Source organism: Sinocyclocheilus anshuiensis, unplaced genomic scaffold, assembly GCF_001515605.1.
Source record: "Sinocyclocheilus anshuiensis isolate Anshui unplaced genomic scaffold, SAMN03320099.WGS_v1.1 scaffold78, whole genome shotgun sequence".
Lineage (NCBI taxonomy): Eukaryota > Metazoa > Chordata > Actinopteri > Cypriniformes > Cyprinidae > Sinocyclocheilus > Sinocyclocheilus anshuiensis.
Window position 1 is genome coordinate 3,953,013 of NW_015544250.1, and position 23,408 is coordinate 3,976,420.

At 37.8% G+C, this 23,408-nt stretch overlaps 1 protein-coding gene across 2 annotated transcripts in view; it reads right to left on the reverse strand.

Moving 5' to 3' along the window:
* Positions 1–22,538, reverse strand: part of LOC107697970 (inactive dipeptidyl peptidase 10-like) — a 47,246-nt gene extending 24,708 nt beyond the window's left edge. Inside the window, exons 1-5 of one of the 2 annotated variants that reach the window (XM_016498870.1) lie at positions 22,383–22,538; positions 5,039–5,153; positions 3,945–4,040; positions 2,786–2,880; positions 1,641–1,712 (exon numbers count right to left, since the gene is read on the reverse strand). In XM_016498870.1, coding sequence (XP_016354356.1) covers positions 1,641–1,712; positions 2,786–2,880; positions 3,945–4,040; positions 5,039–5,153; positions 22,383–22,421 — 417 coding nt within the window. In that variant the 5' untranslated portion in view covers positions 22,422–22,538. Of the gene's footprint in view, positions 1–1,640; positions 1,713–2,785; positions 2,881–3,944; positions 4,041–5,038; positions 5,157–22,382 lie in introns of both variants that reach the window. The other variant, XM_016498869.1, reaches the window with a different exon arrangement.
* Between the last annotated feature and the right edge of the window lie 870 nt (positions 22,539–23,408).

Sequence of the window (23,408 nt, forward strand, 5' to 3'; positions counted from 1 at the left end):
TATAATAAATATATATATATATAATTTTTTTTTTTTTACTGCTGCTTAAGTGCAGCCACATGTGAAGGGACATTGTTCACAGTTATAGTGTAACAGTTCACAGTTATAATGTAAATTATAAAAGAAATTAAAATAACATTTTACAAATAAGCTTTACTTAATATTTTACTTATGTGAAAAAAAAAATCTTATTTTTTATGATTTTGGGGTGAAATGAAATGTGTACATCATTCACCCGATTGCACGGTGCACAATACAGAACTAATTTTAATCAGCAACAAAAAGCAATATTCACAAGAGACGTCAAGAGAGAGTGCAAGTGCAATTCAGGAGAAAAAGAATATGGATTGTACTGTCAGTGTTTTCACTCATTGCCTGTTTATCCCTCTTTTTTACCCCGTTTTTTTTCTTTGTTACTCATGTCTACGCCCTGTTTCGTCGTCCTCCTTTGAGAAGAGAGAACACTGCTGCAGAGATGATTATTTTCTGAAGTGGAGGTTCAGCAGGAGGATAAGAACTACAGATTGCTGTGGTTGCTCAGACAAATAGCCTACAAGTTGTTTATTTTCAGCCTGTTACTAAAACCTGCTGTAATCACAAAGGCTTGCCCCAGTGTGATGCTCATTACAATTCAGTACCAAGCAGCTCCTCTTCTCTGTTTCCATCTCTCCCACTGCCTGTCTGTATCCCTCCTTCTTTCTTTCTATACACCCCATATCCGCTGTCTCAGAATATTCTATTCCTTCCACGTTTGCTGTTGATCACAGCAGCGTTCAGTGATGAACATGCTGCAGAAATTATGGACAACGTAAGTGGTCTCTCCTGCTAGTCTGAAAAGATTTTGTCCAGTCCAATAGATAAAAGATGTAGTTCACTCTCGTAACAATAGCTAACAGCGCTTGTACCATCAATACGTGCACAGCATCTGTCAGGTTTTGCTATCTTTGTGTGGACCAAATGTGCCCAAAGTACATAGTGGGGATCTATCTTGTAATACCTACAAGGAAAATGACGGGGACTAAATAATGTCTAATTTACACATGTAAAATCCAAGGTTTTTATTTTAGGGCTAGGGTTAATCTATGTACTTCAAAAAAAATTTGAGTAGGATAAAAAACTAATTTGATTCAGAAATTGCTAGTAAATTTCACAAATAATTAAATTAAGAAATGTCAAGTAACACACTGAATTAAAGGTGAAACTGAAGTACCAAAATAGTATTTTTTTTTTGTAAAGCATTATTTACAACTTTGACCCTCTTCGAAAATGTATATTATGGTGATATCTTCGTCTAGATAATAAGATATTAAAAACAGCATTTCTGATGATCCTTTCGTAGCAATTCTTGCATGATAAAAGTGCATATAGGTTCTTAAATATAATAAAATGTGACATTTAAGGGACATGATTTATCATATTTACATACAATAGGCAACACCTCATACATCAAGCGATTTTCTCAAAATCGCTCTGTGGTCCAACTGGGATATGATTCTGCATGGTGATAGAAACAATAAAGAAAACAATAAAGAAATAAAGAACAATAAAGAAAAACAATAAAGAAATCATCTTTTTCTCTAACAGACAGGTGACGCAGAAATAAGACTGCTTCTTGATGTTTTTCGGTTCATATTACTCACATGGTGGATATTATAAGCCATCAGGATGAACTTCTTATCAGCTGAAACCTGGAACCTCATGGACTTTAGATCCTAAAGCGAACACCAAACAAAGAACACCTTAAAATAATAATTTGGATTCAAAACAAATTAAGCTCTATCACACACATCTACAGCATGCTATAAGTTACCACAGACAATAATTTGTGTAAAAAAAAAGCAAACATTGTTTATCAATGAGTTAAATAATTATACTATTTGGGGCTTATATATTTTATGTGTATTCACATTTATCTTGGTGCAAAGTCTTACTCCCTAGTCTTCCATTATATTATATTATATATTATATTATATTATATTATATTATTATATTGAGGCTTCTATATTTTGTGTTTTAACATTTATCTTGGCAAAATGCCTACCTCCATAGACTTCCATTGTAAATGTATTAACACAAATACAATTTTTATTTATTTTAGAAACATTTCTGTGGAAATCAATACGGCATTGAGCTCAACTCGTATTCGTCCCTCTAAAAAAACCCATCAGCTGCAAACCATGAATGAGGTAAGTGCATTGAGGGTAGATGTCGTTGGGGCATAAAGCCAATGTGACGAGTGTACAGTAACAGTGTTGACAGTGTGGGGAGGAGAAGTATCTGCCATCTCAACAACATTTCATTGAGCATCTGAGGCAATGACCCATATATGTTTCTCAGTGCCACCCAGCCACAGCGTTCAAAGGGTGGCCCTGCTGAAACAGTCTCTTTGAAGACGCATGCTATAGGATTAACTGACGAGAAGCGCAGAAAATGGGAATAAAAGACAGAGCATTAACTGTCGAGCCTCTAAAGCCGAAAAGCTATTTTCTCTTCCTCTTTGCTCATTTTTTAGCATTCAGATTCTTTCTTCAAAGACGTTTAGCTACCAGTCCACACCCTCTCTCTTTCTATGAAGTGACCCATTTGTCAGGTTCCATGAGAATGGAGCTAATGGAGTTGTATGTCTTGTCCTGCTCACATGCCTCAAGGGAGTAGTAATTCTCCAGAGAGCTGCTTTACACTGGTGGTTTGGGATGAGAAGACTGTATGTGTGTGTTTGCATGCCCTTTATTTACTATGTTGCTGTCTTTTATGTGAGTGCATGCATGTGTATGTATCCACTCACCAGGGTGCTGTTGTCCAATAACGTGGTAGTGAGATTGGTGCTGAGATTGTGGATTAAAACATGACCCTCCCGTGTGCAAAGTGACACCTCGTTCTCTGTAAAACACAAAGATCAGCATTCAATAGCTGAGCTCCAGACTGACCTGCACCTTGACTGCACCCTCATTTGCATATTCTGAACTAACAGAATGTACTCTTAGTACAACACTAAGAGTATGTACTTCGCTGATGATGGAAAAGTACACTACCGTACCATGAATATTTTTATCCAACAAGGATGCATTCAATTGATCAAAAGTGACAGTAAAGACATTTACACTAATAAAAAAATCTATTTCAAATAAACAGTACATTTTAACTTTCTATTTGTCAAAGAAAACAATGTATAACACTTTAAAAAACTATATTAAACAGCACAACCATTTTTAACATTGCTAGCAATAAGAAATGTTTCTTTAGGACCAAATCAGCATATTAGAATTATTTCTAAAGCATCATGTGACACTGAAGACTGGAGTAATGGCTGCTGAAAATTCAGCTTTGCCTTCACAGAAACAAATTGTATTTCAAAATATATTAAAATAGATAAGTTATTTTAAATGATAATAATATTTCACAATATTACTGTATTTTTGATCAAATAAATGCAGCATTGGTAAGCATAAGAGACTCAAAAATATTTAAAAAAAATATATTACTTACTTATAATAAATCAGTATTTTAAAATCAAAATATTACACATCATTCTTATATTGAAATACTGCTAAGGCAACCTTGACTTCACATTCCTATTTTACTACACAAACTACTCCTCTTCCGTACAGAAAGGTGTTGTGGGCAATATTAGCCCAAAAACATGTAAGAATGCACACTTTAAAGTTGAAGTAATATACCATTCAAGCACCTTAAAAATTCTGTTATCAATATAATAGAGTTTGGGATGCAGTAATCCAAATCTTGCATGCTATATAATAAAAACTGAATGTGAATTGAAAGGCTGCCTGAATGAATGCCGTAAAACAAACATTTTAACCATTATCAGAAAAACACATTGGTCTCCTGTTGCATTACAAGACAATGAATTGTAGCACTCCAGGAGCCCTAAATGAATTAACTTAAACCATTCCCTTAAACACAGTTTGTACAATAGGAGTTTTCACCATTTAGCCATGTCGCACATGGGTCATGAACTCGGAAATCTTCGCTCTCCAAGTTCTCTAGAGTGAGACGAGACAGCAGCAGGAGGTGAGACTCATCTGAAATACAAGATCAGGTAGTCAGTTAAGGACAACCACAACTCTTGAGGAAAAATAGTGTCTGTAGCAAGAATCTACAGGATTGCTTAAACAAAATCTTGATGCTACTGAATGAAGTAGGCTGTAAAAAAAATGATAATTAAACAAAATGTAATTAATTGTGGAAAGTGGTTGCACTCTGTATTTTCTTCCTTAACAAGAACGTTACACAAAGAAATATATAGGATTTTAGAAAAATATTAAGTGTATTTAGTTATAAATAAAGTAAGCAGCCAACTGGTTTTATTTACTAAATTTGGGGGGAAGAGAACAACATATTATTGTTTAATGTTCTGTTATGTTGGGATCTAGAAGCGCTTCTGTTCTGTTGTGAGCAGGGCCCAAAATGAAAACTCGCCTACTGGCAAAAGTGGGTAAAACTTGGCTTTGGCCATTTGTACCCAACTCACAATATAACAAAATTTCTTCGATATAACAACATAACATATCATCAAGCACAAACAAGTCTCCCTTTTCTCATCTTGCACAAAAATAAATAAAATATTTACGTAATTTCAAAATTTACTCTCCCTTTCCAGTCTCCCCAAAAGTATACTGGGAAATAAAAAGGCTTAGTGAACAAAAACAAACAAAAATGGTGTAGGTAGTCAGACTAAGCAAATGTCGGATTAATGCAAATGGATTAAGTGAAGTTCTGTTATAGAAAGACAAAGAAATATTTGTTGCGCCAACTCATTTTTAAAGCTAAACTGAGCAAGCAGCAAAAAAAATAAATACATTTTGAGTGTTGCTTGCTTTGTTTCTGCTTGTCTTTTTGTTTGTGAATGGATGTCTTATATATGAGCTCTCTGGTGCTCACATAATCCTCTATAATCTTCAGTTGTTTTCCCATTTCTCTTTCTTCACTTATTTGAGTTGATCTCACATTTCTCTTTCTTCATCCTTGGTTCAAATTTGATTCAATTTATATTCATTTACTCCTTCGATCTCTGTCTTACCAGGTGTGAGCAGAAAAATTGAGAGGGAGACCAGAGACATGACCCCCAGGATGACCACCATAGCGATCCCAATTCCCTTCCAGTTGCGAGGAGGTCCTCCTGTGCTTCCGAGGTCCTGCTCAAAAAACAAAAGCAACTGCATTAACTTTTCCCCCCTCATACACATAGTCTCTGCACCGCCGAGGGAGAATGTATTAGTGCTGCCTCATTTGCACTGCCTCAGAGCAGGGATTTCATGGGAGACGTGTGTATCAGTGCAGCAACCCTCCGGGGGAGAACGAAAGGACCTCACTCTGACAGAAATCTGTGTAATTTAGAGCATTCCTTCATAAAACCAGCAAGAAACGAATTCCTCGAGTGAAAAATGAGAAGCTAATTGAGTCTCATAATTCTGTTGTGTCTTAATTTACACCGAATGGTGCCTCATTTCACCTATAACAGTTTTATGTACATGAAAGTGTGCGTGGGGGTGTAATTTTCCACTATGCGGGGGACGAGGTTGGCGTTTCAGGGCTTGGAAGCATGCAGAGACGCGTTCTCGACTGTTTTTCGAAACTGAATCTACTGCAGCAAAGGCGAATGGATGAGACGAGTGAGAGTTTTCTTACAAAACAGTATATTAGATGTGTTTTCAGCTCCCAGAATGCCTCGGTGACAGCCAAGGCTGAAGCAAAAAACTACAGCGGTGTATCTGACGGCCAGGTTGGGACGGTTACGAGAGCATCCGTCATAATCAGGAACAATAAACAGCCACTTCAAGGCTAGTAGAAAATCACTACTGGTGGCAGAGAGGGGGGACCATGGAGTAAGTGTTTACTCATTGACTGTCCATGAAACTTAGTCTTCATTATCTCTGTGTCTTATGTTTGTGGTTTCAAAGGGAGAAGCGAAGCCACCACTTCGCCCCTTCCCTCAGGGGTAAAGGTGAATGAGTGATCTGTGTTACTGCAGTAGGTCTAAAAGCTGATGTGAATGTTTATTTTGACTTTTACATCAAGACATTTTTTTAAGGACAATCTCAACTTACGTGTCATGCCGACTTTAAAACTGTAGTATGCTACAGTGTCACATGACCTCATCACTTTTCATGTTTAAAACTTCTGGTTCATTCATCACACTGGAAAGGGAAGGTCAAGTTGAGCGCATTGCACTGTGGGATACAGTATTCCATGCAGTATACTCTATATACAGTATTGACAATTTTGGTAAATACAGTAAGTCGTCTGAACGTTCTATGGCTGAATTCAGAATAGCACACTAGCATACTACTCTTACTATTTCAGTCGTATCTTTTACATGGTAGAAATATTAAAATTAGTATGCTAGTATGCTATTCCAAAATCAGCATTTGCATACTGTGCAATGCATACCATTTCACGAACTATTTTTAGTAGGCAGTATTTAGTGTACACTGTGCAGTATAAGCAGCACACTACACTGTAAAAAATGGCCATGAATTTAACGGTAAAAGACTGTAAAAATGCTACAGTAAAAACCTGTTAAATGGTTAACGGTAAATTCCCCTACTATATACGGTGAAAAACCGCGGTAAAATTCCGGCAACCACAGCTGCCGTTTTTTTACCGTAAATTTTACGGAATTTTTTTTACAGTGTAGTATTGTAGTATGTTTGGAAAACCTGTTTGGAAACAATTATTAGAGGCACAAATATAGCTTTCACAAACTTCAATATTAAAGTGCTAACAATCATAAATATTTTCAAACTTATACAAAAGGAAAATAGCAGGTCTGTTTCTGTGGCCTAAATTCACAGCTTCAGAAAGTCTAATTAGAACCTCTTGGAAGAGTTCTTGGATGCCGTTCATTGTTGTGAAACAAAAATATAACTTCAAAAGCTTTAGAGGTTGCCAGCATGGATTCTAGCCAGAGGCTCATTATTAATAGATCTTACTGGCTGCTGCACACAATTAAAACATCTGCTGATAGTGTCTGATAAATCTATCTGTACTCGTGCAGTAGGAAAAAAATCACAACACAACTGGCCTCTTTTCAGATTCCACAAATCTATAATACTTGTGCTTTTGAAAGTCATTCCCTTACATCAAGGAGATTCACAACTTCCTCATTATGTGAACCAATAATGGTCTCAGATCAGGGTAAAAGATACTGGCTGCTACACTGAAAAAAAAAATCATTTTCTTGTACACCATTCAAAAGTCTGGTATTCTTTTATTCACCAAAGATTCATTAAATTGATGTGACAGCAAAACTGCATTAAAAAAGACTTTAAAAAATGTAACTTGAATTAAGCCTATTTTTCTTAAAAAAAAAAAAATTCTTGTATTAAGCATAAATGTGACATCATTTAATGAGGTCTAATACAATTTACACAGTTGGGTAGGAAAAATAAACTGGAAAAAAAAACACAAAATACTGATTAAGATGATGCTGATTTTGCAGTATAAGCTTGTGACCCACTCACACTCCCCATATAGTTACGGTGGCAGCCACAACAACACAATTAATGTAATTTGTTCACAGTATTGAGTACAAGACTGACACTGTTTTCATTTCAAAGGCGTCTCCCTCATTACGGGCTGAGAGCCCAGTACTGTGTTAAAGCTTCATCAGCTTGGTTCCCGCAGGTCCCCTGAGCTCTGAAATGATACTACACCCCCAATTAGGACGACTGTTTTGGGAAACAGGGAAGAACCCTGCATCACAGATGAGAGAGTATCATTAGACTTGTATGTTAATGTGTGTTATATTGGGAGAGAATTCCCCATCTGATGCAGAGATATGACCAATGTTTATGTTAACAGTTAATCACAACAAATATAAAAAATGCTGACCAACCATAACAAAAATGTTTAATTAGATACATTTTTATTGCATGTTAATTAAAATATTTAATTTAATTATATGGCACCGCCTTTTTTTTTGATAATCAAGTGAACTAAATACTTTAGCAGGCATATGATCAAAGAAAAAATAAGGAAAATCAGTTTTTCTCCATTCAATATAACTATACAATAATAATAATAATTTTTATTATTATTCAAAATAATAATAGTAATATTAATAATAATATTTTTTTTAAATAAGATTTTTATTTTATTTTATTATTATTATTCAAACTATCACAATTAAACAAATCAATAAAACAGGCCATTATAATAATACTAATATACTGTAAAATCTAAAAATAGCTTGGAAAAAAACACATATTTGTTTAGAAATGTTTAAATTACACACACAAAAATAATGTGTCTTAGTTGGAACTTGAAAGATGCAAACTAAAAGATCAAATTATTTACAACAAATAATTAAATCATGTTTCATCAGTGCAAAACTAACTGCGTCACTTTACGCAATTTTTTTGTTAAAAACAAAACACTCAAAAAAGCTAAATTAAAGGGGTCATATGCGATTTCAATTTTTCCTTTCTCTTTGGAGTGTTACAAGCTAAAGCCGACCTCCATACGTCATCCACCCGGAACTGCTTCCAGTGTACAACAGTGAGCGCAAGCTACATTAAAGTGATTATTACGTTTTGAATATGGATATTTTTCTTACAAAAACGCATTGATTCGCTACAGGAAGCCTTTGTTCCCCCCCCGGAGCCGTGTGAGACACTTTTTTTTTTTTATGGATGGGCACATTTTATTTAACTTCTTTTGGACTGATGCATGCAACACCCGCTGAGTGAAATGAAACAGCTTGAAAGATCAAAGACAATTTTTAATATAACTCTGACTGGATAGCGCATTTTGCGGAGGATGAGGACTGTTTCCTCTGAGAGTAGCCTACAATGCCGGTGTCTGTTTCTATAAAGCGGGGCAGTTCCAACTTTGCAAGGACAGTCTGGCGCTTCTGACTCACAGCCTGTAAGTACGTTTTTTTATATTTAAAGAACGTCATATGACCCCTTTAATATACTAAAAAATGTTATATCTCCAACTCTAAATATTCTAAATAGTCCGCGGTCTTTAAAACCCCATATTCCAGATCAAGAGGTTTTAACGTTTCTAAGAGCCTTTGTGAAAAGAGAGGTGACAAATAGAGCCATGGAGAAAAAGTGACAGAGGCTGGCCTTCAAAAAAAAACTGGCAGTGATGTCAGTGACACATTTTCGGCCGGGCAGAGTCCCAAACAGACAGATTTCTCATTGCATTCCACTCAAGCGCTCAGTACACAGAGCAGCGCCTCTACAAAGCTGTCAGTCACATATATTGTGCCACTCCTGCAACGCAGAAAGCAAGGCTTCCCGCGTGGGCGACAATCTCATCAGAGATGCTCCCATGCAATAGGAGCGAAAGAAACATGTCTAGAGGTTCGATAATGTACATCACGTTAGAAAAATCTTAATGTACCAAACCTCAGAACTAGCAGAGGAGATCGATACCAAGAGAAGTGAGGGAACTCCAGCGGGAAATAATTAATATGAGAGCGGGGAATGTGAGTGTTCTGAGAGCAATGTGGTAATGTGTGAAAATGTTCTGGTTGAAAGCAGAAACAAACAAAAAAACCTGTGTAGACCGGTGACCAGTGATTCTTTGGGATTTTTATATGTTGCAGTAGCAGATAAGGGTTTATCAATGGGAGTTGCTGACATCGCATGGCTCCAGACTGCGACTAAGGCCGGGTGCTTTCACACTTTTGGTGCGCACCCAGATTCGATAGAGTTCGGTACGTTTGGATGATGTGAATGTTGTAAACACGTATGTAAAATAAATAAATAAAAGACATCAAATTACCACTATAACCAGTAGATGGCAGCAGAAGAGCACTTATTGGCTTATTAGTCATTCATTTCCACTTTTTGCTTTATATTTTGAAATTATAAAATTACTATTAGAAAATATCAAATCATCAAGAAATCAAATTGTCAACGTTTTGCTTTTTTTGTGTATGAAGTAAGAAAAGTCACAAAGTGCCTTGAAAAACAAACTTCTCAGTTTGCGACAGAATCACACGAAGAGCTCTCCTTTCATAATCACTGAAAGTGTTGGTCAGTTCAGTATAATACTAAATAAAATACTCTAAATAAAAAAAAAAGTACATTATCAACTAGGCTATTCATTTATTTTATTTTAACATGTTGCCATTTCTTATGATCTGGATTCCATGAGAAAACTATTTTACAAGGTGCCAGCTGAAGTCTCAATACAATGTGATTCACAAAATTCCAATTCGCCAAATGTAAAATAGTTACATATTGCCATGAGATTGTGGAATGCCAGAGACAGATTTAGAAAATGCTCAGAATGAAAATCATTTCAAATAACTGATCAGAATTGCTTTTGAACGTAAATGTTTTTGATCCTTATGTCAATCAGTAAAAAGTACAAACTTAGCAACAATCTCTTATATACGAATGCAACTCCTGTCAGAAAATGAGAAGTAAACACATACATCTCACTGATGTCTGAGTGTCTCACTTTACTGATGTTTGCCATTCCAGCTGAAAAACATGAAATGAAGCAACAGCGCAATTTTTCACTCTGCTCTCTATTCTGTCCACTTCTGTGGGGACGGAGTAATTCATAAATGAGACTCATGGGAACTTCTGAACTGTGTTTGGCCTTGATGAAAAATCACTAAATTGCTACATCACAGAGCTAATAAGATGCGTGTGAACTTTGCATAATTCTGGAACATATGGTGGAGTCCTGCATGTTAAGCGAACTTGAAGGCAGTCTTTCAAAACCCAGAGGGCAAACAAATGACCTGCAATCCAGTAAATATCAGCTACGACTGGTAAATGGATGCATATGAAACGAATATTGACAAATTCATTACACTGGAGCCATACCATGTCTAATTGTGATGACTGATGCTGACTGAATGGATGGAGCCATAGCCGATATCCATAAAATATACGTGCCCCTAAATGTGTTATTCTGTCAATGTGTTAGCTATTGATAAATAAGGAGCATTAAATTGTTGAATGTGTTTAAAATAGTTAGACACCATACTGAATGTCATATACTGAATGATAGTAAGCAGCATTGAACACAAATGGTTTGTTTTGCGGTACAAGGCTGTTTCAATTAGAAAACATCTCCAGGGGCAAAGGATGAAAAGTCCATTCACATTACTGACAGCAAGTCTTTCCTCAAGAAACGTTTTCAAACAACCCACATTAAGACAGACATAATTGAATCAACTCCAGCACCACACTGATTGCTGCCAGGAAATAATTGCTGTTGTTATGCCTAGCATCTCACACATACACACACACTAATTCAAAAACCACCTTACCATAAGTTACGAAAGAGAAAACTATGGAAGCCCATTTCCGCCACTGAATAAAAAATAAAAAAGGTTATTGCGACTTTTTATCTAACAATTCTGACTTTATTTCTCAGAATTGCGAGTTTATATCTCGCAATTCTGACTTTATAACTCGCAATTTCGAGTTTGCATCACGCAATTGTGAGAAAATGAATAAACTTACAAACATGCATACATACGACGTGCAGTACATAACTTAAAAATCCAAAACTTCAGTAACCCTGCAGACAGTGCTAGTATTCTTACCAAAAAATTACATGCTTCACTTTTAACAGCATTAAAAACAAGGTCAAACTGAAACATTCTGTCTCTAACCAACAAAACAGACCAGCTGTATAGTAATAATGACCTGCTCTTGATGTGAGTTCAACACATTGGTGCCAAACATATGGTGAACTCCATATGCTCAGCTTCCGTGACAGTATCCAAACTGAAAACACAATTCCAGGACAGCCTACATACTCTAACCCCCCGTGTGCAACTTCATGATACCAGCAAATGTAGTGTAACACAATTTCTCCTCTATTGCATTTTTTGAATATTGAATTATATAATTTTTTCACATTTTTAATCCCTGTTGTTGATATCTAGTTAGACTATGCTGCTATGGCACTCTTTTATATTGCTCCCGCAGAAGCTGTCGCTGGCCGGATGGGAAGGATGTCATAACACGAGGAGGTGGAAAAAAGGCACCTACAGACCTTTCATTATCCATCCACAGTACAGCTCTGGTCCAGAGTCATGACAGTGTCGGCAGTGCCGCCTCTGTGTTCCCATAGCTCCCGTCAGAAAGTCTTACCTCCCTCCTTCACTTTTCAAACAACCCACAGGTCCTCAGCTTCACAAAGGACCCTGTGGATGGAGCACGACAGCCCCCGCAAACCTGTCTCCCTCACTCTAGCTACAGACAGGAAAATATCCCAGAGATGGTGTTCAGCATGCAAGGGAGTGAATCATACATGTCAAATATGACTAAACAAGAATGACACGTTTATGAGCTGTGACTTGAATTCTCTGAAACAGTTTGTATCAAATTTACACATAATGAAATGAAAAACATGATGAAATATATCAATGATATTGTACCACATATATATATAAAAACTCTCAATAATAAAAAGTGTTGAAAACATTTTTTGCTGCTTAATATGTTTGTGGCAACAATTTTTGAATAGAAAGTTCAAAAGAACAGAACTTATATGAAACAGTTTTTTTTTTAACATTATAAATGTTCTTACTGTGACTTTTGATCAATTTAATGCATCCTTACTCAATAAAAGTTCATTTCGGATACTTTTTTTTTAAGTCTTATTTATCCCAAACTTTTGAATGGTAGTGTATCACGGTTTCCACATTCCATGCATGTATGTATATTAAACTATATAATATACATTTTTATAAAATATTTTCTACTTTCTTTTATTTATATAAGAGTGAAACATTATATCCAATTAGACAAAATTTAGGGCGGAGCTTGATTACATACATTATACTATATACATTATAAGGATTGGATGGTGAATAGTGGGCATTACCTAGGTCACCAGATTCAGACCTCGAGGGCCGGTGTCCTGCAGAGTTTAGCTCCAACCCTAATTAAACACACCTGAATCAGCTAATCAAGGTCTTATTAGGCATACTAGAAACTTCCAGCCAGGTGTGTTGAGGCAAGTTGGAAAAACTAAACTCTTCAGGCCCTCCAGGACCGAGTTTGGAGACCCCTGACTTAGCAGATCAGAGCTGGAGCAAATGCAAATTTGCTAAAATAATAACTAAACATTATCCATACTTAAAGCCTCTGCATATAAAGCTGAAAAATGAGAATGAGTTTTTTTTTTTTTAAATGACACACTTCACCTTTAAGTAAATGTAATTCATTTTACACATTGCTTGCTTATTTAATTACATTTCAACACTATAATGTAAAGTGTGACCCAGTCCTCATTAGATAATTAAATGATTTAGAGAAGTCATCCCAGAATTCAAGTAAGCGTTGTACTATGTGACAGGGCTCTACATTTTGCCTTCACTATGGTAATGAGAGGAAGCTAATTCCCACAATTCATTTTGAAAGATGTCACTGCATGCAAATTGTCTGACTAATCACTGCAATTTAAGCACCAACAGCTGAATACAAATATAAATCATCACATTTGTTGATGGACTCATTAGGAGTGTTTTTATATTAGGCCTAATTGCGCAGCATATTTAGCTTTCTTGAACATACCTGTCACTACGCAACAGACAACGGCGCGCTGGTTTCCTCTGCATTGAAGCAATAGCGAAGAGTCATAAAACGACTGAAGACTGTGTCTACACTGGAATGCGAGCGGCTTGACAAACTACAATATTACCCTGTGGCGAGGGGGGCGTGGGAAGGCGAAAGGCTGCAGCGGGAGAAAGGGTTTGGAGACGAGCGGTGATAAGGAGGTCAAGTGAATAATGATTAACACCTGTTTGCAATTCCAGTGATTGGCGGAGAGACGAGAGATAAGCGCCCGCCGACCTGGGAGAAGGGAGAGAGAGAGTCGGAGCAGAGTGTGCGTTGTGTGACAGACCAGACTGTGGAGGCAGAGAGCCGAGCAGCGCTTATTGTTTATTTTATTTTGATTGTGGCGACCAATAAAGAGGTCTACCCGCCACCCCTGACTTCCCGACTCCTTCCCGACTCACGAACTGTATTACACTGGTGCTGAAACCCGGGACGAGGAAGCCGGCACGCCGCCATGCAGCCAGCTCAGCCGACGCCACTTGCGGAGCTCGTGAAGTCACTCGCCGGGCTGTGGCAGCCCAACAGCTGCCTGTCGCGAACCTCCTGGCCTAAGATGATCTGAAGCGGGCCATCCTTCAACAAGTCGGCCGTACCCCCGAACAACATCGGCAGCGCTTCCGGTCAAGGGAGTTGGGGGACAGCGGCCGGCCATTCGTGATGGCCCAACAGCTCCGGGACGCTGGCCGCAAGTGGCTGTTGGCAGAGCAACGCGACATCGAGGGAGTGGTCGATCTGGTGGTGCTGGAGCAGTTGGTCGCTCGGCTACCACGGGGGACAGCCGAGTGGGTCCAGTGCCACCGCCCGACGTCGCTGACGCAGGCCATCCAGCTGGCTGAAGACCATCTGGTGGTCCGGTCAAGGGAGCTGGGGGACAACGTGATGGCCCAACAGCTCCGGGACGCTGGCCGCAAGTGGCTGTTGGCAGAGCAACGCGACATCGAGGGAGTGGTCGATCTGGTGGTGCTGGAGCAGTTCGTCGCTCGGCTACCACGGGGGACGGCCAAGTGGGTCCAGTGCCACCGCCCGACGTCGCTGACGCAGGGCATCCAGTTGGCTGAAGACCATCTGGTGGCGTGCCCGGGGGTTGGCGAGCCCCTTTTTAATCTCTCTCTCTCTTCCCCCCCTCCTTCCCTTCCGTCTCTCTCTCTCACCCTATTCCTACTCCCAGGTCGCGTAGTAATGCGCCCCCACGAACCGCACAGCGGGGTGGGGCCTTCCAGTGGACCAGACCGGGGACACGAGGGGGCGTGGCGGAGAGCGCAGGAGCCGCTGCTCCATCGCCGCCTTTCTCCTCTCTCCGCCAATCTCTTGGCCATCCTTCTGCCGCTGGGGCGGCGGGAAGGCCTGGGCCGGCCTGCTGGAGATGCGGGGACCCGGGTCATATGGAGAATTTGTTCCAGGCTCAGGACAGACAAAGTTGGCTGTACAACAGGGGTACGCGAGCATGGCAATTTACACCGGGAGAGAAAGTGCTTGTATTACTTCCAACGTCTAGTTCCAAATTACTCGCCAAGTGGCAAGGACCGTTTGTGGTTACACGGCGAGTGGGGGATCTCGATTATGAGGTTAGGCGCACGGACAGGGGTAATTCATGTCAGGTTTATCATCTCAACCTGTTAAAACGTTGGAATGAGGTGACCTCGGTGGGGTTAGCAGCGGCCGTTTCGGCAGAGGAAGATCTCGGACCGGAAGCGGCTGTCAAAACCAATCCGCTCGCTCTGGTCCCTGGGGGAGATCACCTCTCGCCGCTGCAGCTCACCGAGCTAGCCCAGTTGCAAGCAGATTTTGCTGATGTGTTTTCACCCCTGCCCGGTCGCACGGACCTCACAAAGCACCACATCGAAAAGATCCCCGGGGAAGTGGCGCACAGCCGTCCCTATTGTTTACCGGAACACAAAAAAAATTGGTACAGGATGAATTAACGGCCATGCTAGAGTTGGGAGTAATCGCATAGCGACTGGGCGAGCCCAATAGTTTTAGTGCCTAAAACGGATGGCTCCGTCCGTTTCTGTGTTGATTACAGAAAGGTGAATGCAGTGTCGAAATTCGACGCTTATCCAATGCCCCGAGTTGACGAGCTGCTTGATCGGTTAGGTTCGGCTCGCTTTTATTCGACACTGGATTTAACGAAAGGGTATTGGCAGATCCCCTTGTCGCCATTATCCAAGGAAAAAACAGCCTTCACCACGCCGTTCGGGTTACACCAATTTGTTACTCTTCCGTTCGGCTTGTTCGGGGCTCCCGCCACCTTTCAGCGTCTCATGGACAAGATCCTCCGGCCACATAGCGCGTATGCCGCGCGTATGCCGCATTACACAGTAATGATTGGCAGCGGCATATGGAACATCTGCACGCGGTCCTGAGATCCCTGAGGGTGGCTGGACTCACAGCGAACCCGCGGAAGTGTGCAATTGGGCGTGTGGCGGTACGGTATCTGGGCTTCCACTTGGGTCATTGGGTCAGGAACTGTAGTGGTCCACAGGCCTACCTTCAACTTTTATTTTGATTGTGGCGACCAATAAAGAGGTCTACCCGCCACCCCTGACTTCCTCGTCCTCCTTCCCGACTCACGAACTGTATTACATACCCATTATAATCTGTGATGCTATCTACATGGCATGACAAATCCCCGACAGTAAACTGCTGCCTCGTTCTATTTATGATGTACTGACACAAAGTACAAATTATTTGTAACAGTCGCTTTGTCCCGTCCAGTGTGTGTAGACTGCCTCTAGCTGTTGGTTTATTTATTTATTTATTTTTGTGGGGGGGCAAGTTATGAATGGCCGGTAAGCCAAATTGGCTGGTGAGTGAAAAAGTTAATTTCAAACCCTGAATACAGTGGGTATAGAAAAGAATCAGCTCCCTTGACAATAATCGCATTTTGTTGCTTTGCAGCCTGAAATGAAGACAGACACAGTTTTTGTCTTTTCTAGCTGTATTTACTTAGTACAACTTATAACATCCAAGTGAAAGATATGATATAACACCAACATGTCAGGAACAAAAAAATCACTGAGTTGGAATAAGGATCACCCCCTCCTAAAAATGACTCAGTCAGGTCACCTTCTCAATGGCACACAAAGCCATTTGACTTTCAGCTGTGATCTGCTGTATTCTTTTTGATTAGCTCAGCATGAAAAGAGCTTTCCTGAAGCATTTCAGTCCTTGGCAGTGCAACTGAAGCAAACAATCAACTATGGGTGGCAACTGGCAAGGCACTGTCAAAAGATCTCTAGGATAAAGTTGTGGACAGGCACAAGTCAGGAGATGGATACAAAAAAAATTCAAAGGCTTTATCAAAGCCTAGAAGCACAGTGAAGTCTATTCTTAAGAAGTGGAAGGTATTTGGTACACAACAGACCCTCCCTGGATCAGGACGTCGCTCCAAACTGGAGAATGAAAGAGCCAGGAGGAAACTGGTCAGAGAGGCGACCAAGAGATCGACAGCAACTCTGAAGCAGTTGCAGGAATCTATGACAAAGAGTGGTCATTGTGTGCATGCGACAACAATATCACAAAGCAAAATAGACCACACAGTGACTGAAGTAGATAAAGGTGAATGTCCTTGTATGGCCTAGTCAGAGCCCAGACTTAAACCCCATTGAAAATCTGTGGAATGACTTGAAGACTGCAGTCCACAAACACTCACCATCAAATTTAACTGAACTTGAGCAGTTCTGCAAAGAAGAGCGGGCAAATATTGCAAAGTCTAGATGTGCAAAGTTAGTAGAGACAAATCCCAACAGACTAAAGGCTGTAATTAAAGCAAAAGGTGGTTCAACAAAATACTAACACAAGGGGGTGATCTTTTTTCCAACTCAGTGATTCTGTTTTTTTATTTTATTTTTTCTGACATGCTGGTGTTATATCATATCTTTCACTGTTATACTAGTAAATACAGCTGGATAAAACTAAAACTGTGTCCGTCTTCATTTCAGGCTACAAAGCAGCAAAATGTGATTATTGTCAAGGGGGGGTGATTCTTTTCTATACCCACTATAGGCTATTGCCATATAGATCACAATAATCATATACAAAGTTCATAATAATCATATACATTTAGTGGCAATGTTGTTGCCACTGAGGAAAACTAATTTAATTTACTGATGAATAATTACATCTTATAAAACATCTGTTCCTTCTCAAGTAAAAAATGCATAGCTTAACAATTAGATATAGCCTAGAACAGAAATGGAAATGCAAATAGCTTAAATAATAACAATAAAAATACTATTACTAATAAATAATAATAATTAAATAATAATTACATATATAGTGTAATGATCATATTGATAATACTGATCATCAATATTATATTATTAATGACAATATTAATAATAATACAAATTATAAATAAAATATATATGATATTGAATATAATATAATGGAAATACAATATTGCACAATCTCTGAGGTATAGATTGTCTCGTGGACATTAATGGAGTACATGTATCTGCACTGAATGAGCAAGCAAAAAAGCAAAAGCTTTGATGAATATAAACTGCTGCCATCAGCATAACATAGAATGTTTGGGGATGAATCATTTACAGCTGTCAGGCAATACTGTCTAAGAAATATGACTCACATTTAATTGGCATCTATAGCTAGATTTATGAAAATGAGAAGACACTAAGCCTTACTCACAAAGATATTAGACATAGAATGCTTTATTAAGGCTCTTTCAAGCAAACAGAAAGCCCACTCAATCATAATCAGTCTAGGAGTAACTGTCAGGACGTGCCTAAAGCGGATAGCACAAAGTCAGCTCATATCATGGTTTTCCTCTCACGGTAATGAGATGCATTGGGTTTACTGAGGTTTAGGATATGAAATATTACCATCAGAAACGAATCTGCATTTTGAATAAATAACATCTAACTGGAGGTGTTTGCAGTCATATTCTTTCAGATATACATTCCCTCTGAGCAAACTGATCACAGTCAATCACACTTTTCTGAAAACTGCCAAAGCATCCTAAATAGCGTGCTCAGAAAAAAGCACTTAAAAAAATTATCTCTGTATTTGAAAATGCAAAGAGGAATCGCATTAACCAATCTCCAGCCAACTCCGGCCGTTTGATCCAAAACCTCCTGAAGAGTGAACGCTTGCTGTGAAACAGCTCCTCATGAATAGAGCCAAAAAAAGGAAAGGCTGGAAAGGTTATTATGCAGCTCAAATCGATGACACAAAGTACAGTTACATAATTAATGAGCTTCCTGCACGGCCTCATTCATGTTAACATTTCAAGCAGGTGACAAAGTGGTCGCTGTCTCAGGAGACCTTCTACCTGTCAATAATCTGAGAGGAAAAGATACAGTAAAATATAATTTCCTCATATCTATCTCAGATGGATAACACTTTCCAAATGGATCAATGGATTTTGCTCCAGATAACATTGTAATATTATTTGATGGATTAGATTTTTACATCTTTTTTGGACCTCATGCAAAAGAGTAGTTGCCAGGACATTACTATGTGGTTGCCAAAGTGTTCTGAGTGCTTTTTAACAACATGCTTCACATTATATTAAATGATATTATATATAATATGAAATATAATCTATACTTCAATATTTCATGCATTATTTTATATTATATTTTTACATTTTTTTATTTATTTAGATATTTTATTTATACTTATTTTATGTATTATATCTATCTATCTAGCTATATATATATACTGTATATATATAATAAAATATATAAAAATATATTTAAAAACATTAAAATATATATATTGTATTATTTTACACTTTATTTTATATTATTTTACATATTATATTATTTTATTTTAATGCATTATAATATTATATCCTGTGCGATTACAAATCTGAAATAATTTTTCACAAAACTGCACACACATTATCAATATTTTAGTCTCTGACAAAACACAATAATGTAATTACAAAATTACATTAATATTTTTAAATATTGTAATTTAATATTCCTCCTAATGCAAAATGTAGTCTTCCTTCAGCCAGAAGGTTCAATCTAATGCACTGAATGAGACAGATCTGTAGAGCTTTTCTTGCTGAGGTCAGCAAGCATAGGTTGCTCTGACATGAGGAGAGTAAATTCAAACCTTCCCATTGTGTGGATAGAATAATTTCCTGTCACTCAACATTTAGTTGATGAACCATCATTTTAAAGGCGCGTTTAAGGTCATTTTATCCTCATTAGAAATGTTTTACACATAATAAGCCAAATAGAAGTTTTGTAAATATGTTTGAAAACATATCACCGACATAATAAAATGGTTGTATTTCAAATCATGCGAAGTTGAGATCACGTGTCTAGCCGAATATGATTCACTTTATCAAGGTAATCGTCCCCGTTATCGATCACTTTCACTCGTGAAATTAATTATTTGTGGCTAAGAACATCATTAAGTGAAAACACTATGGAAAGCAAAAACAATATATTGAAAATGTATCTTTAAATGAATACAGTGTGCATCTGCACACTAATTGCACAATGAATTTCATCAGTGCAGCAGTTATGCAAAAAAATTAATTACAGGAATGGTGCAGAACATTAGTTTTCAGATGTGAAGGGGGAAATACAATGCAAAAGAAACGAATTACTCTGGGTGTTTCTTATCTGCTGGAAACAGAGTCCCACTCACTCCATAGACCCATGCTAATAAAATATAAAGACAATGATTACTAGATTAATAGAACTTGCACATTGCATTTTTCTATGGTATCTCTTTATCTTGCATTTGTCATCAGAGTATTGACAGTCATAGCGTTGTGCACCTACTTAACTATTGTTGTTTTTTTTCTTTTTTTATTCTCTAACACAAATGCAAAAATAACATTTTGTCATGGTGACATTGCTGACATGTCAGCAGTTCTCTTGCCGTTAACTGCCATCGCTCTATGCACGCAGGTTACTCTTAATGGTCGTGGCACCAGGCAGAATATATGCAAATGAGTTGGAGACTACAAAGAGAGGGGGTGATTTGATTATGTTTCAGTTAAAGATGCATCATATGGGTCATCTTCAACCATAGAGGAGAAACGCTGCTCCTTCACACTCCCTTACACTCTAACAACCTTCTAGAATAGGCTCTTACATAAACATTTCAGAAATAAGCGCCATTCGCTAGGTGATCATGTTTATCAGTGCAGCATGAATTACTGTGCAAACACTGACCAGGAGCAATAGAGATTTCCTGGCAAGGAGTACAGACGAGAGTAAAATCTGTATTTGAAAGGGACGTGAAAATAATATTTATATGGGGGAACACATGAACAGTTATATTTCAGCCCAAATTCAAAGGAAAATGAAGAAAATATAACCTGTTGTAGGACCTTTCATATTTTTTGCATTGGTGATGTTATTTTCCCAACAATTAAGCACCATTGTCGTTATTATAATGCAAAAATAATGCTATATTATGTTTATATCAACCTTATTGTGCATTTAAGAACAATTTGTTATGCTGATTGATGTTGCAAATGCTGTTATCATATTATTTTAATTTATTATTGTAATCATGAATACTCTGGTTTGAGGTGCAAATAGTTTTAAGGTTTACTGCACTTTGTTATTCTTCCTGTAATTTACCCATAGAGGCTAACGAATCTGAAATTTCGCACATTCACAATAAAAAGATTATTTCTGTGTTGAAATATATGGATATCATGGAAATATATGTAACACTAACCTTGATTTATGAATTAAATTTGTATTACAGTAATATTTTGGGCTTAATTTTGCTTAATTGTGGCATGAAAACAATACCACAATTTAAAACACTCGTAAGTCTTCTTAGTCACACGACAACAAAATGGCTTCTTGCATGTGGGCTTGCTAACACTTTGATTTGGCAGACTAAGTTTAAAAAAAAAATTTATAAGAAAATATTTTAATAAAGAAAATATAATATTTTAAAATAAAATGTATTCACTTCTTGTTTTTAAATAAATATTTGTAAAATATTTAAAAAATTAACATTTTGCCAAACTACCATTTCGTTCTTTTTTTTAAGAATTTTAAAAAGAATAGATAGATAGAATAGATAGATAGATAGTCTCTGAACAGTTAAAACCTCTAGACTTTTTTATTGTTTTAAAACCTACAAATAATGTTAAAATGACTTTTAAACATTTATTCATATAGGTATTCGAGTCATTTTGTATGAACTATTTTTGAATAACATAAAAGATCCGGACAATGACCGTCACGTCATTGACTCTTATGCAGATTTTTGTGTAGAATAGATAAAGAGTCTCATTAGGGTTTCTTTCAGATTATCGCGGCTTTTCCAACCTTAAAACATGAGATAAACGTCCAGAGCTCTTGCCAAATTCACAGAGAATTCACATCAGTTCAAGTCAGCTGTCTGGTTCAATTGCGCAACTGAACAACACAAATATCGAACTCAGATGTCGAAACCTTTAAGAAGAAGTTGAAAACGACAGCCTGATAGTAAGCTCTTTGGAAAAGCCCCACTTCTATTACTCAGTGAGTCACTGAAAGCACTGCAGTAGTAACTGATGTAACGGAGCGAAGCAGATGGAGGGATACGGACAGCTCCTGTGAAAGTATGAATGAAAACCGAGGCGAATCAATGCGAGCAACACCTGTGCCGAAAAAGCACGTGTTTTAATGTACTTTGACAGATAAATGCGTTTAAACAAGATTAGAAAGATCAGAAACAGGATATGAGAGAGAATACTGGTCGCGTGCTGCGGCTCTAGTTCACACAGATGTGTAAAATACAGCATCGAAACTGTTTTATCGTCAGTCTGTATTTAGTCTTTGCTCATGCAATGCATAAAACATGCTGTTTAGCTTCGTTTACCAGCTCCGTTGTCATGTTCTGCTGTGTGGTGGCAATCATGTTTGCAGGACTCGGCACCCAAATTCAGCGCAGATCCAGCTTCTAATGCAGTTCTTCTAATGCTCTTCTAGCACTTGAGAGAGCCTTGTTTTGAGTTGGTGCTGCAAGTTGCTCTACACACCCCACTGGCGGATCCCTTTAATAGGATGGTGTAAAGTTGGCCATCTCTCTCTCTCTCTCTCTCTCTCTCTCTCTCTCTCTCTCTCTCTCTCTCTCTCTCTCTCTCTCGCTCTCTCTCTCTCAGTTACTAATCAAGACAAGACACTGCTTGTGGCCTCTGCCCCTTTTTGAAAAAGGCTTTTTCTAATTTGTCTGAGGCATCAGTCACACTGTACACGCTTGATTAACAGTGAGCTGAGATAGATAGATAGATAGATAGATAGATAGATAGATAGAGCGAGCATATATAAAAAAGTGAAATATCAGTCAGACATACTATTTAGGTAGAATGAAAATAGGCTTGAATTACCACTTATGCATCTACAGAAAGGAAGTATTAATTAACTAATTTAGCTATTTTATTTATGTCTGGCCCACTTAAATTACCAGCATCAAAAGCAGCCCTAGGACAAGGTTTTTAAATCTTAGATTCTACAGACCCCTAAATATGATCATCCTCATGCAAGGGGTCCCATTATAAAATTGAAAAGGCATCTATATACTGTATAAACTGACCCAGTTTATAATGTGAAAATTAATATTATAAATATGGGTAAACTATTATTTGGAAAATATTTATTTTCATTTACATTACATTATTACATTTCTTTTTCTAAAACACTGTACCGTCAGATGTAGTATTTATTTATTTATTACATTTAAATTACTTATTTTAATATTTTTTGTTTATTATAGTCAAATGTATTTATTTATTTAGTTACATCGTATTTTTTATTATCTAATCATTATAATCATTATCTACGCTGCTTTTCTCAGAATTTATTTCATGGACCTCTTTATACCAGAGTTCCTTTCTATTCTTTCTAT